Below are 19,380 nucleotides of genomic sequence, written 5' to 3'. Positions count from 1 at the left end.
GGCTCACACGTCACCTCAGAGCGGCTCGGAGGCCCAGGCCTGTCCCAGCGTCCCCAACCGGCGGGCTGCTCCAGTGCTGGTCATCGGGGTGGGCGGGGGCACTCAGAAGACACTGTAGAAAGCATCTCCTCCTGTCACAGCCCTGGGCCCTCGAGGACTCAGGACGGTCCTGCGCTGTGGCCACGGCGGCCACAGTAGGAACGGGTTCTGTTTCCCACACTTGCACGGGGCATCCAGAACCAAACCCCGGTCCTCCTATCTCCCCAGCCAAGTCCCTAACCAGCCCCTCAGCCGCTCTGCAAAACCCTTGACGGGATGCCAGGGTCCGACCACAGGAGGGTGCCGTGGGTCGGCTTTAGTCATGCCCTGCTCTGGTCACTCAGCCCTCCGACCGCCACCCTCCCCTAGTGGCCCGAAGGCTTCAGGGGGGTCCCCAGGTCAGGATGGGAGTGGTGGCCACTGCTGGCATGAACTCTGCACGGGAGCGGACCTGGGATGAGACGCCTCTCCGTGCCACAGCCAGGAGGCCTGTTCTCATGCGGAAGATGGGGCAGAGCATCTGACATCCCTGATGTCCCCAAGGAGATTGCAGGGCATGATGGGGCCAAGACCGGGCCCAGCACTGGGAGCCCCCAAGGAGCACCCCTGCAGTCTGGCCGCCACCCAGAGGCCGGCACGCCCAGCAGCGGCCTGTGACTCGCGCGACTGTCTGCCAGGCAGCATCGGGGCTCAGACCGTGGTTACAGACACACTTTCCAATAAAACGCCTGACGTGCAACAGCGGCACACGGGGGCACAGCTGCGTGGACAGAAACTGGCCGAATCAACCCAGTGTGGAGACAGGCCCTCAGAGACCCCTGTGGGAGCAGCCAGCACGTGTGAGCGTGTGGACCAGAACGAGACACCGGGGAAAGTGAAATGCACGTGAACAAAACACCCACGTAGGAACCACACCACCTGAAAGGGACTCTCCGTTCCCTCCAGAAGCACTGGCGAGCTGCCCCGGGAGGCCCACGGCTGGGCGCACCCCCAGGCTCCTCAGAAGCCCCGTGGCTCTCCTGGGGCTAAAGCCCAGCAGCTCAGGGGGTCAGCTCGTGGCTGCCCCAGCTTCTGGAGGGGCCACATCCCGTGGCTTGGTGCCCCTCGTCACGGCTCCTTCTCTGACTTGGAGCCCCCGCCTCCTCCTAGGAGGGCCCCATGGTGCCATGGGACCACGTGGATAATGCAGGTCACCTCCCAGCTGGAGACCCGTAACCGAGTCGCACCTGCCGGGGGCGGGGGGCCCTCCGTGGATGGCAAGCTCGCTAGCGGCCGGCTGGGGCTCGCAGGTGTCCGAGCCAGGACTCTGCCCTCACTGTTACAAACCAAACCTGACGGCCGGGTGGGACAGCAAGTTTCACTCACAACTGAGAAGGGAAACAGAGAAGTAGCCAACAGGTCAGAACAGAACACAGGTCCAGAAAGACGTGGGGACAGAGAAGGGATGGGAGACGGCAGGCAGAGGGAGACGCAGCAGGCACCGCGGAAAGCCCAGTGCTTTCTCAGCATCCGGGAGCAAAGAGGGAGAGCAGGAGAAAGCAGCACTTGGAGACGTGACCGCTGAGGGTTTTCCGGGACCGGCTGAATGCGTTGATCCCAAAGCCCCAGAAATATACAGAGGGACACGTCCGCGGGGAACCACGGAAAACACAAGTGCAGGAGAGCACGTGAGAGCTGTCCGAGTCAGACAGCAGATGTCCCTGGAAGGAGCTGGGCGCAGGCAGTGGGCCGGCCTTTCCAGGACGGAGCTCACCCCTGCCGCAGGTGCCCTGGACATGCCTCCCTCCCCCGCGCAGGGGTGGGGTGGGAACACGGGGACCCCAACATGCTGCCCACCCCCCAGGGCACCGCCATCAACACGCACGGAGCAGCACATCGGAGCCAAGCACCTGTCTGAAAGCTGGGTTAGGCACCCTCTGGCCTGAACTTTGTCCCCCCTGAATTCGCACACCGACGCCTGAACCCCAGCACAGTAGTGTCTGGAGGTGGGAATCGGGGAAGTATCCGGGCTCAGAGGGGCTCCTGAAGGAGGGACTGGGGTCCCTCTAGAAGAGGAAGAGACCCCAGAGCTGGTTCTCTGCCACGTGAGGCCATCTGCACGCCAGGGACACGTGCCCCCAGAGCCCCGCCATGCGGCCCCGCCAGTGTGACCCCTACGGCAGCCTGAGCGACCACACATGTCCTCTTCGTGTGGTTGAGTCCGACAAGAAACAAGACACATGGGGGTGGGCGTGCTGGGGAGGGTCTGCTTTAGAAGCGGCGAGGTCGGAGAGACAGTACACACCTGAGGAAAGGCCCCAGGAGGTGAGGGCGTGCAGAGCAGACAGCCAGCTGGGCACCGACAAAGGCCCTGGGGCACGCAGGTCTTAAAGAATGATGGGCAGGCTCCTAAGGATGGTAGGAGTGTAGGGGAATATTTGCTGGTATTTTGCAATGAATTAGACATATCATTTTTCTTCGTCATTTCCTTGAGATTTCTTAATCAAGATTCATTTTTTTTTTAAGATTCATTTATTCTTTGGCAGACAGAAAGAGCATAAGCAGGAGGGTCAGAGGGAGAGACACTCGGACTTGCTGCTGAGTATGGAGCCCGACAGGGGCCTTGATCCCCATGACCGTGAGATCATGACCTGAGCCAAATCCAAGAGTCAGACGCTCGACCCACTGAGCCACCCAGGGGCCCCGAAACTCAAATTACCCTCTTAATTTTTAAAAGGCATGTTTAAATGAGCAGGACTAGAGTGATGGAGAAGGGGGGTGGGCACGCCTACGAGAGCCCAGGAGCGCAGAAGAGTTCCAGAAGACCGGCGGCTGGAGTCCCCAAGCACCTGGAGAAGCAGGGACATCCCGGGTGCCAGGCAAGGCCCATGTACCCCAGATGCCCTCTGTGGGGCCTCCGGAGCCCACTGCGCCCTCAGCAGACCAGCACGTTCCACGAGGGTGTGTGGACGTGGCCTGCGTGGGGACCTCGGTCACTCCGCCGTCTCCAGCAGCTGTCTGCTGGCCGTGAAAGTCATCCAGAACACACATGAGGCATCGTTGGCCACGGTTCTGTGGGCACACAGGCCCGAATCCCATGTGGGGGCTGAAGGGGCGCACGACACTCCAGGCTGTGAGTGACGTGACCCCGTCACGGGATCTGTTCCCACCCGGCGCAGCTCTCTACCACATTCTCCACCATCCATCCAGGTCCTGGGGCCACCAGCCCTTGTCCGAGCCGCCTGGTGGAGGGACGCACGCAGGGGACGAGGCAGCGCCGGGCCGCTGTGTTTGGGCCCTGCCCGGCGCTCTAGCTGGAGGGAGCTGGTGCGGGACCTGCCGTGGGCCTCTGGTGGTCCGGGGCAGGGGCATCTCACCCCCGAAACGCCCTGTGGATGTGGGTGCAGACCAGCTCGCGGCGGCTGGTGGCATCTGCACACGGGACTGTTCAGATCACAAATGTTCCTTTACGGCACCTGCGATAAGGCTGAGCTGCAAAAGCTTCCAAAAGCTTGATTTTAGGGGCGCCTGGGGGGGCTCAGCGGATTAAGCCTCTGCCTTCGGCTCGGGTCATTGCCCCAGGGTCCTGGGATCGAGCCCCACATCGGGCTCTCTGCTCAGCGGGGAGCCTGCTTCCCTCTCTCTCTCTGCCTGCCTCTCTGCCTGCTTGTGATCTCTGTCTGTCAAATAAATAAGTAAAATCTTTAAAAAAAAAAAAAAAGCTTGATTTTCGTAATTTTTAGATTCTATGTTCATTTGTATTTTACAAATTAACTATAACCTGCATTTTTCATTTCTGTATATACACTTAAATACCTTAGCAGATCATTTTTTGTAAACACCAAAAGATACTTCCTAAATTTTTTTTTAAAGATTTTATTTATTTATTTGACACAGAGAGAGAGATCACAAGTAGGCAGAGAGGCAGAGAGAGAGAGGGAGAAGCAGGCTCCCCACTGAGCAGAGAGCCCGATGTGGGGCTCGATCCCAGGACCCTGAGATCATGACCCGAGCCGAAGGCAGAGGCTTAACCCACTGAGCCACCCAGGCGCCGCAATACTTCCTAATTTTTATATTTAACTTTAATTTCCGTATTTTATGGTAATGCGTTCACATTCTATACACTTTGAACATACGGTTTTTAAAGATATTTTAGACCAACGCTGTTAACAGACATTAATGAAAGTCTCGCGTGACGGAATTAATGACTTGGCTGAAGTAAGGTAAGGAAAGGAAATCACACGGACACAGAAACGAGGCGCGAACCACCGGCGTCCGTCTCACCACGCGCAGCCTTGGCCGCCACACAGAACCCTCAACCTCAGGTGAACCGCGAGCCTTGTCGCTCGGAGCCGTCAGGCACAGGAACGCAGAGCCTCGTGCTCAAGACGGGGGCAGAAAGTTTGACCTACTTAGCATGGCTTTTGTGGTTTCCGTGCGTGGCCCCGGTAGTGGCCTCCCTTGTGGGCTTGCTCCAGCCCGCTGCTGTCTCCCGGGAGAGCCGCACGGAGGGGAGGGGCTCCACCAGCGGGTCCGTGCGGCCCCATGGGGCAGGGACCCCACGCACCGCCCGCGTTGGCAAAAAGAGCTCCGAGGTTTGGGGGAGCCCCCGCGAGGCCCCAGGCCCACCCTGGCTCACCACAAAGTCACATGCGGTTTGGAGACGTGCACAGCAGCACGCATGGCTACCAAGGCCAAATCCTGCAAACCCCCCAGGTCTTGCCCCAGAGGATCCCCCTCTCCAGAGTGCAGGCACCCTTGGGCCCCCCACAAGCCCACTGGTGGGGGGCGTGTTCTCCCCTGTGGTGGCGCTCGCCCGGAGCTCAAGCGTGTGTGGGCTGGTGCACTGTACGTGATTCATGGGGCCCATTTATTGGGACAATCAGGCTAAATTCAGGTTAATGGCTTTTTAATCATTCTCCCGATGGTGCATGAAAGCACTTGAAGGAGGTCCACAAGTGCCAAGCTCGGCGCGGTAAGCAGGTCCCATCTGTGGACTGGATGCCAGCCTGGGTGCGGGGGCGGTGGGCACGGGGCAGCCGGCGGGCCAGCTGCAGGCAGCCTGCCGCATCCCTGGTCCAGCACGTGGAGGGGCGGCCCCTGCACGGGTTTCCAGACACACAGAAGTGAATGTGCACACACGGCAGCGTGGCCTGTCCCGCCCGCCACCCTGCTAGGTGAGCCTGGACACAGACCCCCGGCTCCCTCTCCCTGGTCTCCTCGCACCCAACCTTACACTCTGCAGCACAACTGAGCATTCCAAATAGTGAATCTGGGAACACGGAGACAGGGCACACCCCTGCTGCACTGCCACGGCCCTCAGTGGCCCCTCACCTGCCTTGCCACAGAGACTCGAGCCTTCCCCCAGCGCTCACCGGCGCACCCTCCGTGGGCTCCCTGGCGGAGCACAGAGGTGAGGCCTGCCTGCCCCACAGAGCAGCTCCGAGGGGCGCGCACGGCCACAGCGACGCGTCCGCCACGGGCTCTCTGCCTTTTCAGATAGGCCTGACCTCCAACGGCAGGCATAGGGCAGAATGGAGGGTGCAGGGAGGGTACGGGGAGGGCGCTGCTGGGTGAGTGGCCTGCGTACCGCAGAGGCACAGCCCCTAAGCACCCCTCAGCCCTGCCCCCACCGCGCAGTCAGGAACCCAGCTCCCCAGGCCTTCGGGGGTGGCAGCATCTCCCCTGGCCCACGGTCTCCATGGGCAGGCTCCCGAGGGATGTGCCAAGGACACTGGTGTCAGGGGTTGTGTTCTTGTCACACGTGTCCCAGCTGCCACCATGGGAGGAGAGTGACGTGCTCCAACAGCAGCCCAGCCGGCTCTGCTGCTCTGGGGTCCCCGCTGCGTGGGCACCTGGCAGGGGGCCGGCTCCCGCTCCGCCCAGGGCCCTGTATCTACCATCCCTGCAGACCCGGCGCTTCCTGCAAAGTATTGGGGGGGTTGGGTGCCCACTGCTCAGGCAGGCCCCGAAGCCACGGGGCCTCGCACCCAGCAGGAGCGGCGCACACACACGCGCGTGCAGCTGCACGGGTCCACACACGCGGGGAAGCCTGCTGAGGCACGTGCGCAGAGGAGCGGTCTTAGTGAAGACGGGGGACATGCTGGGCAGGGCAGCGCCCGGGGTGGGGTGGGAGGGACGGGGCGCCCAGCGCCCCACGTGGCTGCTGCATCGGGTGGGAGCCCGTCCAGGTGGGGGAACCCCGTGAGAACCCCGCGCCGGCTCTGCCCCGAAGCCGCGGCTCTTCCATGTGGTCCCAGCTCCCGGAGTGCATTTCCCAGGATTTCAAAGAGCCGTTAGCGCAAGACAGTCCCTCTCTCTCGTTTCCATCTGAACGGCTTCCAACGTCAGGCCCTCTGCCAGAACGTGGGCCCGCATGCATACGCACACGCGCGTGCACACACACACACACACACACGAAAGGGACCTGTCAGCACGGCTTCCCGGTGGCACCAACCGGGAGGCCGGGGACCCAGGCAGGCCTACAAGGTCGCTGCCGTCCACACGCTCACAAGCAGAGCTTGCCGAGGGGGCCCAAGGGGCAGGCCTGCCCCACTGACCATGTAGACAAGCCCGTCCCCCCACCCCGGTGGCTTCTGGGTCTGTGACCCCCACCCAGTGGAGCACAGCCCCTCTGAGGCCCACGGGCCCTGCTCCTGTCCCTGGAGGAGGCAGGCTGGTCCCACAGCCCTGAAGCACGACCCCCTGCACTGGGGGAAAAACAACCTCACACCTGGGGCCCCTGGGAGCCGCCCCAGGCTGGCTCGACGCAGGGGTTCGGCACCTGCCACAGGGAGCACACAGGCCTGCGGGCCACAGGTCAGCGGTTAGGGCAGCAGCAGTGTAGAGACAGACAACGCCCTCCCACGGCCTCCCCCCAGCTATGAGCCCCCCCCCCAACAGACACCCAGTGCCCCTCAGGACCCCCTCAGCCCCAAGTGCTGAGCTCCCTTCTGAGCGGGGTCCTGATGCCCTGGCCTGGTGGGGCTCCCGTGGAGATGCTGAGCCCCCTGCCCCCTCCCCCAGAGGACCAGCAGCGGGACAGCCTGGGGCTCCGGGGAGGAGCTGAGAGCTACGGAAAGCCCCCATGTCTGCAGCTAGACCAGGGCTTCCGTGGCCTGTGCGTCCACTGAGGGAAGAGTGAGAGGGGCCAGGAGGGCCAGCCACACCTCCCCACGCCACGAGACCCTTCCCAGCAAGTCTATGCATTCTACACTCTTCTACACACGGGTTCCTTTCCCCTGCAGCTGCCCTCCGTGAAGGGATACACTGAGTCAAAAAGGAAAGTAAGGGTAGAAGACCACTGTGAGTACCCCGTGTCCCCAGGCTGGCAGGCCAGCCTCTGCCAGCAGCGCCACTGCCCCCTGCACACACACACACACACACATGCATTCACACCCCATCTATGGGGAGGCGGCACTGACCGCCCCCCCCCCCCCAGCAGGAGTATCAGCCTCTCAGGGGAAGGCAGGTGGGGAGGTGGTGGTGACCTGCAGGGCCCCGCCCCTGGAAGCAGGTGAAGTGGGAGCAGAGGGAGAGGGGCAGGTCTGCCCTGGGGGGCGTGGGTGCAGAGAACCTCCAAGGGGAGGGGAGGGACAGGGCGGGCCCACAGGTCAGCTCTGCTAGCACCAGAGCGGGGCTCATGTTGCCACAGGAACTGAGGACGTGGGGTACATGGCTGGGACCCAGGGTCCATGAGACGAGCCTGGCTGCGCTGGGCTACACCGGGGGGGGGTGCAACCCCGACTCCTCAACCTGTGAAGGGCATAGCCCGTCCTCCAACCACCAGTGAGGCGGCAGCTCCCAGAAAAGCCCTGGCGCAGAACCAAGCCCATCCCATGTCCCCGAGCAGGCACGGGCGCTGCCTCGAGCTCATGGGAAAGAACGAGCAGCTGAGACCGAGGCCGCCCAACGGCACCATCACCTCTGAGTCCCGCCAGAGTCGCCCGCCTTCCGACATCTGCAGAACCGTGTGGCCTCCACACCGGCCGGCCGCTCCCCACAGCCCCGAACGGTGGTGGGGGCGCCGCGCTCCAAGGAGAGGCCGGCCACGGCAGGGCTGCTGAGCGCAGGGCCCCTATGGGGAGAGGGCCCCGCAGGGAGAGGGCGCAGCGGGCAGAGCACAGGAGCGAGGAGAGAGGAGAGAGCAGCCTGCTGAAGCACACTTGGGCCTGGGGGTAAAGGGACCCCCCAGATGGCTCCTGCCATGCAACCCTTGGCTGGGGGCCTCCACCGCCAGCCCTGGATGCAACCGGCCCTGGGTTTTGCAGGATTACATAAAATTCAGCAAGGACAAATGCTATGTGGGCTGGGGGAAAACAGAGAACTTTATTTTTAACATAGTAATTAAACTGCACCACAGACCAAGGACATGAGACTCTTTGTTTCCACTTAATAAATACAAGTGAGTAAAAATACTTCGTTTGCAAAGAGACCGCCCATCTGTCTTCCTTCTCCAGACTCCTCAGAGTCCCGCGGGCACAAATCCCTCCTTCCCTCGGCGGGAGGGGTCTGCAAGTCCCATTTGGGGACAGCACCTCTCCTTTCTGGTGCCCTTCCAGGTACAAGTGCTCGTACCGAACATCAACGTGACGACGTTTCCCCCGAGAGAGAAAGAATCGGGTTTCCTTACAGAAGCCCCGCGTGGATGGAGCCCTTCCCACCAGCACCCGGCGACACCAAGAAAGGACACGTCCGCTCAGTGCCCGGAAGGGGGGGAAGGATAATGGAAACTGTGACCTACTCTATGTCTTACAGACAGTCCCTTATTTCAAAAGTAGAGATTCCTACTTAAATTTAACGTGTCTGAAGCCGGCCAGGCATCCGATTCTGCGACACATCTGTTACGGCTTGCTCAGGGAGCCCCTGGCACGGTGCTGCTGGACCACCCAGGCTGGCGGGCTCCGGGGCTGCAGCGAGATCACAGACCTCCGCTAAGTGCCCTGCCCCCACGCTGGGGCCCGGGGGAGGGGGACACCCCACCCCCACCCCCCACACGCCATGCTGCCCAACAGGCAGCGCCCAAGGTCGGGGATAAGGCACACCTCTGCGCCCGGAACTCAGGAGGGTGAGCGTTCCCTTCCCACGCCACGCTGCAAAGGACAAGTCCGTCTCAGTGTTAGGCTCCCGCTGCTGCCGCAGATACAGAAGCTCAGAACTCCTGCGTCTACACGGGGCGGCATGTTCCTGCCCTAGTGACGCGCAAGTCAGCGAGGAAACAGATCTAAGTATGACCAGAAAGTCAGGGTCCGTCCTCACAACCAGCAGTAAACCTCTTTGACCCACCCCATTTCTCATCAATCTGTGTTTTTAAAAAGTATTTATTTCCTGAAAGTATCTCTAAGTGTGATAGTTTGTAACACACGACAAACGAAAATGATGTAACGAGATTATAAGGAACAGACAGGAAGTACTATGAAGCACTGAAACCAAGTGACATCCCCGGCCGGGCCCACAGAGCCATCCTGCCAGCCACCACTCGAGCTGCGAGGCCCCGTTTCCTCGAAGGAGCATTACTGGTTCTAGCCCCCAGGAGTGTGGCACACACGCCCCCACCGACTGCGACAGAAGGGAAGCCACGGCCTGTGCGGTGTGCACCCCGGCCGGGAGAGGGGGTGGGGACAGCTGTCACCATCTCCCCAAAGAGCCAGGCCGGCAACACGGTAACACTGCCTCCGGCTGTCATCATCCTACATACACCATAATTTCAGAAAAGAAGCCTGTTTGGAGCGGGAAAGGTAGGGAAAACAAGAAATGCTGTGGTTCTGCAAGCTTGCCTTTTTTGGTACCAGCACAGAGTGTCACTGTCAGTACGCGTTCAGCAGAGAAAGCCTGGCCGCGGCTGGGCGCCGTGTCTGTGCGTGCGCGAGGACGGGCCTCAGAGCCCCAGGGACTTCTGCGCCAGCTGCCTGGCCACCCGGCAGAACTGCTCCCGGTCGTCCCGCCACATCTTGGAAGCGTCCACGTTGGCCCCACTCTCATCGTTGGGCTCTGCAAGACAAGAGACATGTGCAGTGGGAAAGGAGCTCTGGAAAGCAGGGGCCGGCCAAGGTCTTCCATCTCACTTACACCCTCCACGCGTCCTTCTGGAGCCGTGTCCCAGAAACACGCGCTAGGGGAGGAAGTCAGCTGACAGACCCACCGAGGGGATTGGGAGGCGGCGTGAAGTCAGGGACATGCACGTGTGGCAGGAAGACCCACCCTCGTGATCCCTACATCCCGAGTGTCTTGAAGACAAACGTTCTATCTTGCTCTGGACACCCTGGGTCCCACTCTTCTGTGTAGGTGCCCGCCTAGCTCCCGCCACAGGCCAACACGAGGTCGATGCCCGGCCCCGGAGCACACCTGACCCCAAAAGGTGCCCCAAACAGATCAGGGCACACACACAGAGGCAGCAAGGCAGGGAGCCAGAGGCCCAGAGCGGGCCGGGAGCGGGCCTCACGGGGCGGGGAGCCAGCGCTGGATAGGAGAAGAAAAGACAGCCAAGAGGCCAGCCGCGAGCAGGACCCTGGCCCCTCCCTCCTGCCCAGCCTTGCGTCCCTCTGTGGCCACCCAGTCTCTGTCCCTCCAACCACGATGGCTTCTTCCTCCAGTTTATTCAAGAAGCCCTTCCTCAGCAGGTCCTGGGCGTGAGGTCCAGCGCAGGGGACTGTGTGTGCGGAGCGCACACCCTCCAGAGCACCTACAGACGGGACCGTCCTCACACGCATCGTTTCAAACTCGGGGCTACAAAGTGGGCGACGGGAGAGCAGGAGGCAGAGGACTTGGGATCCCGCAGGCCTCGAGGAGGCGTGTGCTCAGGGGACCCCTGAGCAGACCTGACGGCAAGGAGCACACGAGCACGGACAGGGCCAGCCTGGCTCCCCACCCAGCACCAGTGACAGCAGGAACCCAGGGCCTGGTCGCTCACGGAGGACCAGGAGCTGCAGGCTCTCTCACAGCAGGCCAGGACGGAGGGTGCCGAGTGGGGCCACAGCCGAGCTGGGGGGAACCGAGCTGAGAAAGTAGCTCAGAGCGCAGGGCACATACTCTGACAGCAGCGTGTCGGAAATACGTTAAAACATTCTCTCTCTTTTTTTTTTCAAGCAAGCTCCACGCCCAGTGCAGAGCCCAATCCGGGCTCGACCCACAACCCTGAGATCAAGCCCTGAGATGAGATCAGGCACCGAAACGACTGACAGAGCCACCAGGCGCCCCTACGTGAAAACCTTCTAACCGTCAGCCTGGGACTCTCCCTCCCTCCACCCCTCCTTGCTCTCCAAAATAAACAGATAAATCTTTAAAAATAAGTAAATAAAACCTTTTAAGAAAAGAACTTATAGCAAAACTGTCACGGTAAGACTTAAAGCTGCCATTTGCTGACCGCCGACCCACCACCTCGCCTCTGGTGCCCCATAAGCATGTGAGGGGAAGGTGAGTGCCTCCGCCCTCACACAGGCACACACACGGACATCAGCTTCGTGCCGCCCGAAGGGCCACTGAGGCCCCCCAAGCCTCCCCCTCTGCGCCTCCCACTCCTCCAGGTCTTTCCTTCCTGGTCGTCTAGGCTATCGCCCCCTACTTTCCCTGAGGACCCCCCCCCCTTCCTCGTGCCCTTTCTCACGCCCTCTGTCCTGCCCCTAAGCCACCGTCTCATCCAGACGTGAGCTCAGCCTCACCTGCACAGCAGGCCTCGGCCGAGCGGCCACCAGGGATGGACAACCCCAAGCCAGACCCTTCTCCCAAGTCTATGGGCTCCTGTCCCGGAGACGGCAGCCCTCTACCTCGTGCTGAGGTCAGAGACACAGGAGTCACCATGCACAACAGTGAGCCTATCTCCCAAATGCAATCCGTTCTTGTGGCCCCACAGTGGTCCCCAGCCTGCAGAAGTCCTTGTCCCCCAGCCCACTGCAACACTTGCCCGACAGGCTCCTTGCCACACGGACAGTCTTGCCAAGGTGCAGCTGCACGGCCTAATGTCCCTGGCTGAGCTCGAGCCGTACGTAGCCAGTGCTGGCAGTGTCCCCACATGAGCCACAGGCCTCATTCCAAATACCCCTCCCGCCCCCTTAGCTCAGTACCTCCTCCGCAGGACAGCGCCGTCTCGGGGCCGGTCCGACAGCCCCTGTGTGTCCAGCTCGGGATGTGTCAGTGACTGGCCGCCACTGGCGGATCTGGAAAATCCCCTCAGAAAGCAGGCTTATGGCTCGGGTCTAGGACACACTGCGCTGGACACCCCAGGACCCAGTGTCGGCGACACGGCAGGTGCCCCAGGAAACACCGGCTCCACAAGCGCAATCCCCGAGGACCGGAGTGCGGCTCATTCTGGCCAACGTACAAACTAATAATCACGAAGTGTGTATACAAGTAATTCAGTGAAAAAGCAGAAACGGCATATGTGGATGAAGCATGAACAGACACGACTGTGACAGAGGAACAGAGGAAGAGGACACAGGAGGAGGACAGAGGACGACACAGGAGGACAGAGGAGGAGGACAGAGGAAGACTCAGGAGGACACAGGAGGAGGACAGAGGACAACACAGGAGGACACAGGAGGAGGACAGAGGACGACACAGGAGGACAGAGGAGGAGGACAGAGGAAGACTCAGGAGGACACAGTAGGAGGACAGAGGAGGGCACAGGAGGACAGAGGAGGACACAGGAGCAGGACACAGGAGGACAGAGGGGCAGCCCTTGCCATCTGGCTCCCCGCGGGGCCGGGGCGGCCGCCTTACCTGCCAGCATGCTCACCACCGACAGCAGGATCTTCTCCACACTCTGCACGGGGCTCCACCGCTCGGCGCTGCTCTCGTAGCCCATGGGGTCGTCACCCGGGGCGTGCAGGATGGAAATGCAGACTCTGCCGTCAGGGTAGACTGTGGGGTGAGGACGCAGCAGGTGAGCCGAGAGAACGAGGACAGCGTGCGGCAAGGCGGGCAGCAGCACGGACGTAGAGAGCCAGCTGCCTTGCGCAGCTGTGGCAGAGCCCGAGGCCCCGCGCGCCGCACCCTGGTGCACCCGGCCGGCTGGGTCCGCGCTCACCGACCAGGCTCCAGGCCATCTGCCTGGCCCCAGGCTTCCCCCACGGCTCCGCCGCCACAGGGATCTGGATTTGTAAGCAGTGCATCTGAACGCACTAACTAATGACGGGGAACCTGGCAGAGAACTAGTTCACCAAAGTAACTCTTGTAACGAGGATTACTCACAGTAACTGTCAGAGCTGATTTCTAAGATTTTCCAATGCCCCCAAGAAACCCTGGAACTAACTGGACGTGGAAATCTACGTCCCCAGTGCCAGGATGAAGGCAACCAGGATTACAGAGACTTCTAGAAGGAAGAAGGTGCCCTGACTTCTCCCGGGGCCTCCCTCTAACACACAGCCGGTCATCTGTGCCCCGGAGGTCCGCTGTGTCCCGTCGAAGCCACGCCCACCAGCAGCATCAGGAACCAGACCCGTGCGCTCTGGGTCGAGACAAACGCGTCTCTGTTCCCAGTGTGTGACCGATGCTACCAAGGACACTGCAGCACCTGCCGCTTCTCTCTCTCACACGGGAGAGCCTCAGGCGGTTCGACGTGTACCCAGGACAGACTCCACTGTAAACTGCAAGGCTGTAGGTTATAATAACAGAAAGGACAGACAATTCAGAATAAATGTACGTAACTCCCCTTCCTCATGAGTACAGAAGCCCCAACCACTGAGACACCGGAGTGGCCTGAAGCCCGCCCACACACATGCGCCGCCCCACCTCGACCGTGGCCACCTCACAGCCAGCCTTCTCGAAAGAACGGTACTTCTGAGCACCTGCCGTGCACACAGAGCTGCATCAGTGCGAGAAAAGAAAAATCCGAAACAGTCTGTCTGAGGAGGGAGCTAACGACCCACACGTAACATCAGCAGGACGCAAGACGATCCAAATGAGGGTCTGGACGGCCAGTCCCACCGGGGGACACGATCCTGAGCCCCTCTGGCAGGGGTGGGGGTCTGGGCAGGCTAGGGGAGGACTACGAGGTGGGTTCGTTTGTTATTAAGCCAAGGGGTGTCAAAGGCTCAGCAAGTTCTGTAAATGCTCTTGTGGATTAAATGAGCCTTGAGCTATTTTATATGCAGAAAAGTACAGGAAAATAAGGAATACTCAAATGAGAAAATACTTCATTTCTACAAAACAGGGCGTCTTACCCGCTTTTATTCTCCACAACCATTAAGATCATGATTTTAATGGCAATAACCATTTATAAAGAGGAACATTATCCTAGGGGCTCCTGGGTGGCTCTGTGGGTGAAGCGTCTGCCTTCAGCTCAGGTCATGATCTCAGGGTTCTGCAATCGAGCCCTGCGTCGGGCTCCCTGCTTCTCCTTCTCCCTCTGCTCCCCCTGCTTGTTCTCTTTCTCCTTCTCTATCAAATAAATAAATAAATCTTTCAAAAAAATTTTTAAAAAGGGACATTATCCTAAACGTGATCATTAAAAACGTATTTTCTTACTACACTATACGTACTACATGCACTCTCATCTACGACCTTCTCTTATAAAGGAAAAAGGAAAAACCAGAGCTATTCAGGAATCTAATTCCTACCATTGGACACTTTCCCAACTTAAATCCATAAATGTAATTAATGACGGAATCCCCCCCCCTTTAAAATACATGTTTATTTTAGAAAAAAGATTTACAAAAAAACAAAAAAGATGCCATTATTGAAAGAGAATCACTTTCAACATTTTTGAGCCACGTTTCCAGTTATGTACATTTGCACACGAATTGTTTTCAAAACAAGTGAACTGTAACAAGGATGATGACACATAACCTGCTTTCCTCATTCGACACAGAACTACCGTTCTAGATCGTTAGACTTTACTCTAGATCACTGCAAGTATCTGTATCGTACTGGGATGTACAGTCTAGCGTGGCTCAGCTGTTGAAAACCTGGGCCGCTCTGACTGGTCCCCACTGTCAGAGCCCACGGCGGGCCGGGGGCCGGAGCCGCGCTGCGCGCACACCCAGCCTGCTTCTCTGACCGGCCCGCCGGAAGAAGGAGCAAACAGGTCAGCGGGCGCCCAGCATCAGGTCCACATTCACCATCTAGGTCACACTGTCTTTCAACTGATGTCGCCACCACCACGAGGCGGCGGCTGCGGTTTAACCCGTGGGTTACACCTCCCGGGCTCGGCGTCCCCGCACACAGCCCCGCACCTCCCCGTCAGAACCGCGCCGCACAGCACTTACTGTTCGGATGAAACATCTCGCAGGTAAATCTCATCTTTGGGGGACTTAACGGGTAATCCAGCGGGAAGCTCAGGACGGCAGGAAAGACTCCAAACTCAAAGCAGGTGTCTTCTGGGCCCCTGGGGGCAGAAAGGACAGAGACGCTCAAGTACGTTTCCCAGGGCCCACCGCACTAGGAAGGAGCTGGGAGATTTCTACTGCTCCACAAGCGCGCGTGAAGAGACTAGGTGAACAGTGCCGGTGAACCGGTACTTCTCTCTGAGCAGGGAAGCGTCGCCTCCTCGTCCCACAGCAGTCTGGTTAGACTTAGGGACAAGCGCAAACACCGAATTACAGGCACAGTGTCTGCACTAATGGAGGTAAGCGTGGGCGGCAGAGCCTCCCCAAAATACGGGATCGGAGGGGAGAGCTGCCAGCAACACTGGAAGGCCTGGGGGCGTCTGTTTTCTGTGCACATGCTGTCGTCTCACGTGATAAAGGTACACCGTAGGCACACACCACAGCACCATCGTATTAAATGAGGGTTAAGAGTTGTTATTTCAAAGGCTATTTTGAAATTTTTTTTTTAAATTTTATTTATTTATTTGACAGAGATCACAAGTAGGCAGAGAGGAGGCAGGCAGAGAGGGGAGAAGCAGACTCCCTGCTGAGCAGAGAGCCCGATGTGGGGCTCGATCCCAGGACCCTGAGATCATGACCTGAGCCAAAGGCAGAAGCTTAACCCACTGAGCCACCCAGGCGCCCCCGGCTATTTTGAAATTTTTAAAAGTGCCCAAGAAACGATTTTGTCACCTTCAAGAAAGAGGCAAGGAGCACCCCATGACCACTGATACAGCTCCTGCGGGAGCCGGGTGTGCACACGCGCAGCAAAGCCGGGCCAGCACTCCCCGGAGTACAGTGTCACGGGGCACCCGCAGGCCTGTCTGCCTGGGCTTCTGTCCCCATCACAGGAGAGTAGCAGAGGCGTACGAAACCACTGCTGAGTCCTGTCAAACCCCAACACGACACGTGTGAGTTAACAATATCCAGACGCCCATGTGGGCCACGACGGCAGTAGCTAGTATGAGCCGTCCCTTATGGGCGTGCATTAGGGTCGCTCGTATGACCGCCTCCGTGAGAGCAGAGCTGCCCCCTAGGAGGGCCTGTCCCGCTGAGCCAGGATGTGAACCAGCAGCTCTGCGAACACACCACCCCTGGAGCCCGAGACCCAGGCCAATGCAGGGACAGCTCGACGCCGGAGACAGGCTCCCTTTCCAGATGAAAACCAGACACGGCACAGGAAAAAAACAGCTGAAATACATTTATTCCGAGACAACGTTCATTGTTTAAAAATCATTTTCTCGGGGTGCCTGGGTGGCTCAGTGGGTTAAACCTCTGCCTTCAGCTCAGGTCATGATCTCAGGGTCCTGGGATCGAGCCTCGCGTCGGGCTCTCTGCTTGGCAGGGAGCCTGCTTCCTCCTCTCTCTCTCTGCCTGCCTCTCTGCCTACTAGTCATCTCGGTCTGTTAAATAAATAAATAAAATCTTTAAAAATAAATAAATAAATAAATAAAATCCTTTAAAAAATCATTTTCTCAAAGTACGAATTTGTTTCAAATCAATGAGACTACTTTGATTCAGCAAAGTAATAATACAAACTTGCAAGCAGTAGCAACGATGTTCATGTCCACAATTAAAGGAAAAAGAAAAAATTCAAAAGGACATGGGACAGAGGGCTTTCCTGTCACTTGTGAAGCCACCCAGGGCTTTCGACAGCGCCCGCTGCGGATGCCCAGATCACATCCCGGGGGGAAGGGGGCCCAGCTGCAGCAAAGCAGTCAAAACGAGACACGGCGAGAAGTGTTTGGGGGAGCCTGTTTTTTTTCCTCTTTAAGAGACCGACCTTGATTTTGAGAACTGTGCCCTTGCTACTTTGGGGGGAAACCACAGTGAATAACTACTTTGTGTTGCAGGTGTGAGTGTCCCAACAGCGCCCACAGCCTTGGCGGGAAACCAGGACCAGGAAAGCCACATGAAGAGGGACAAGCGGCAGGCAGGGCGCCCGTCCTGGAGAAGGGGCTGCCAGTGGCACAGGGAGCGAGCGCTGCCACCAGCAGCAGCCAGCGGCCGGGCAAGGCGGTCTGAGGCCTGCTCTGTGCTTCCCATCCTGGATGCCTGTTCCTCTGTGGGCAGATGGTGACTGCCCCCGCTCCCCGCCCTCCATCCGCAGGTCCCCAGCGGCGGGGTGTCTGCAAGCTCTACTCCCCCCCAGGGTCGGCAAAGCTGGGGACGCCGGCGATCACAGAGCACGGCCACGGGCCATAGGCGTCCAGGGGCGGAGCGAGGAGCCCAGCACGGCTCCCGGGAGGCCAGCGGACACAGGCACCCCTCCAGCGTCCATCAGGAACTCTGCCCGGTGCCTCTGCATCGTGGGCACAGCCGAGTCAGAGGAGAAAAAAAGTCTGGGTAGTGTTTTGGAACAAGCCAAATGGTATTTGCTCAACGCTCTAATAAGTTCTTTGTTTCTCATAACAGGGCTTTCTTTAACACTTAAAAAAAAAAAAAATCCCCTGGGTCCCCCGTAGCCTCAGAAGCATGAGCAAACATTTCCCTAAGGGCTCCCACATCTTACATATCAAAGCTGTTTTCAAATACCCTAGTTCGCTACTGGTTTGAAAGGAGGGTTTCCCTGTCCTCCAGGACACCCTGAGGCTGGGACAAGCACGCAGGGGCCCGTGCCCAGCAGGCCTGCTAACTCTGGAAAACGCTGTCGCGTCAACTCCTGATCCGAGACCGAGAGACGTAACCAGTGTTATTTTTGGACGAACCTTGGTGCCGCACTCCAGAAAGCCTCACTTCTCTCTCACTAAAGGCCTCATCTCAAAAATACTCGAATAAAATAAAGTTTTAAGAAGAAAGGAAACAAAGTCATCTAAAACATACAAAGTCTTCAAAGCCAGCAAATTATCGTCCATCTGTCCACTAAAACAATGGTCTGCACTGTTTCAGAGCTCAGAGGCAGGGACTCTCCGGCCCTGAGACGAGCATCCAAGGGAAATGTCCCACTATGCTCTGCACTGTGAAGGGAACCTCCTTCCAAGCCACTCCGTCCGGCCGCCAGACTGCGGGGAACGACCGGCTGAGCGGACGCTGGGAGGGCCACACTCGCGTCCTGAAGCTGGCCACTGACCAGCCATGGCCACTGACGAGTCACGCTCTCCCTTCTAGAAGGTCCACTGCCCGGCCCACCCTGCGCCCTGAGCCGCCGAAAATACACGCTCACACACTGAGTCCCTGAAACCCGCACAAATGCTCCCTTCGTCTCTCCACCCTAAATCCCGGTGAGCAACTGCTCTCCCTTCCCCGGCTGAAACCGCACCTCCATGACATGAGGAGCCTCCAGGCTGCGCGCCGGAGGCCGCGGAGACCGTGGCGCTTGCCGTGTGCCCTGGGTGTCTGCATGGGAGTGAGCCGGTGGCCGCCAGGAATGTTCTCGGCCCGCGGCCTGCATATCATCGCAGCTGAGCAGCGCGGAAGCCGACGGTCCTTTCTAAGCCCGCACAGCTCACGGACAATCGTCTCAGACACACAGACAACAAGGCTGTAGGTCACAGAGACCGTAAGCCACCCACGAGTGCCTAACTGTGGCTGCACTGCTGAGGGAGAACGCGACTTCCCGGGTCAGGACCACTGGCAGCGGGAGAGGAAGGAGGCCACTCTGAGACAGCGGTCATCGCCATCGCGGCCCCAGCGCTGCCAAACCCCCAGAGCACCTGGCGGGTAGGCCGGGAGGGGGGCCTGCTGTCAGCTGGGGCGTCAACCCCTCCTGCCACCACTGCCCCTCAGCGGAGCACCCCAGCTCACCCAGGCAGAGGGTGGCCTGGCTCCACTGGGGCTACTGACCTTTACTCCCTCCGGCCACTGGGCTCCAGGCCCCACCAGGATGGCAGGGGCAGCAGCTGCACGAGGCCCCCAGGCCACTCTCCGGGCAGCAGGAGCCCACAGCCTGGCAGGAAAGATGGCATGGGCTCCCGGGGGCTGGGGCTGAGGGGAGCGCCAGGGCAAGGAGTGGGCGGACACAGCAGGCCAGACAGCAGCTTTGCTGCATTCTCCTTATTTGTCGTGCTCTGTGCACCCTGATCGTCCCAACATATGGAACCTGGGCCGAGAACCGTGGGAGGAC

The 19,380-nt window shown here is 59.4% G+C and overlaps 2 protein-coding genes across 4 annotated transcripts in view; both read right to left on the bottom strand.

The window, feature by feature from the left end:
* Window positions 1-547: 547 nt before the first annotated feature.
* Window positions 548-9,166, bottom strand: LOC125093342 (collagen alpha-2(I) chain-like). 2 transcript variants are annotated; one of them, XM_047718352.1, is made up of 2 exons: window positions 5,536-9,166; window positions 548-559 (listed from the first exon to the last, which is right to left on the bottom strand). In XM_047718352.1, exon 1 carries the CDS (start codon window positions 7,408-7,410, stop codon window positions 6,304-6,306), a length of 1,107 nt encoding a protein of 368 aa, XP_047574308.1. In that variant the 5' UTR covers window positions 7,411-9,166; the 3' UTR covers window positions 548-559; window positions 5,536-6,303. The 2 variants fall into 2 exon arrangements, with proteins under 2 accessions (XP_047574308.1, XP_047574307.1); XM_047718351.1 differs by lacking the exon at window positions 548-559 and adding an exon at window positions 3,752-3,869 and having other exon boundaries at window positions 4,079-9,166.
* A 154-nt stretch (window positions 9,167-9,320) lies between these two features.
* Window positions 9,321-19,380, bottom strand: part of UBE2G2 (ubiquitin conjugating enzyme E2 G2) — a 36,867-nt gene continuing 26,807 nt past the window's right edge. For both annotated transcript variants that reach the window (XM_047718365.1, XM_047718374.1), the window contains exons 4-6: window positions 15,219-15,337; window positions 12,733-12,873; window positions 9,321-10,008 (exon numbers count right to left, since the gene is read on the bottom strand). In XM_047718365.1, coding sequence (XP_047574321.1) covers window positions 9,896-10,008; window positions 12,733-12,873; window positions 15,219-15,337 — 373 coding nt within the window. In that variant the 3' untranslated portion in view covers window positions 9,321-9,895. The remainder of the gene's footprint in view (window positions 10,009-12,732; window positions 12,874-15,218; window positions 15,338-19,380) is intronic.

Source organism: Lutra lutra, chromosome 1 (genome assembly GCF_902655055.1).
Source record: "Lutra lutra chromosome 1, mLutLut1.2, whole genome shotgun sequence".
Classification (NCBI taxonomy): Eukaryota; Metazoa; Chordata; class Mammalia; order Carnivora; family Mustelidae; genus Lutra; species Lutra lutra.
Note: the sequence above shows the minus strand (reverse complement) of the source record. Positions and strands in the feature narration are given on the sequence as shown.

Bases quoted from the DNA above. Each gene is read 5' to 3' on its own strand.
- LOC125093342 (XM_047718352.1), bottom strand. From the start codon at position 7,410: ATGCATGTGTGTGTGTGTGTGTGTGCAGGGGGCAGTGGCGCTGCTGGC.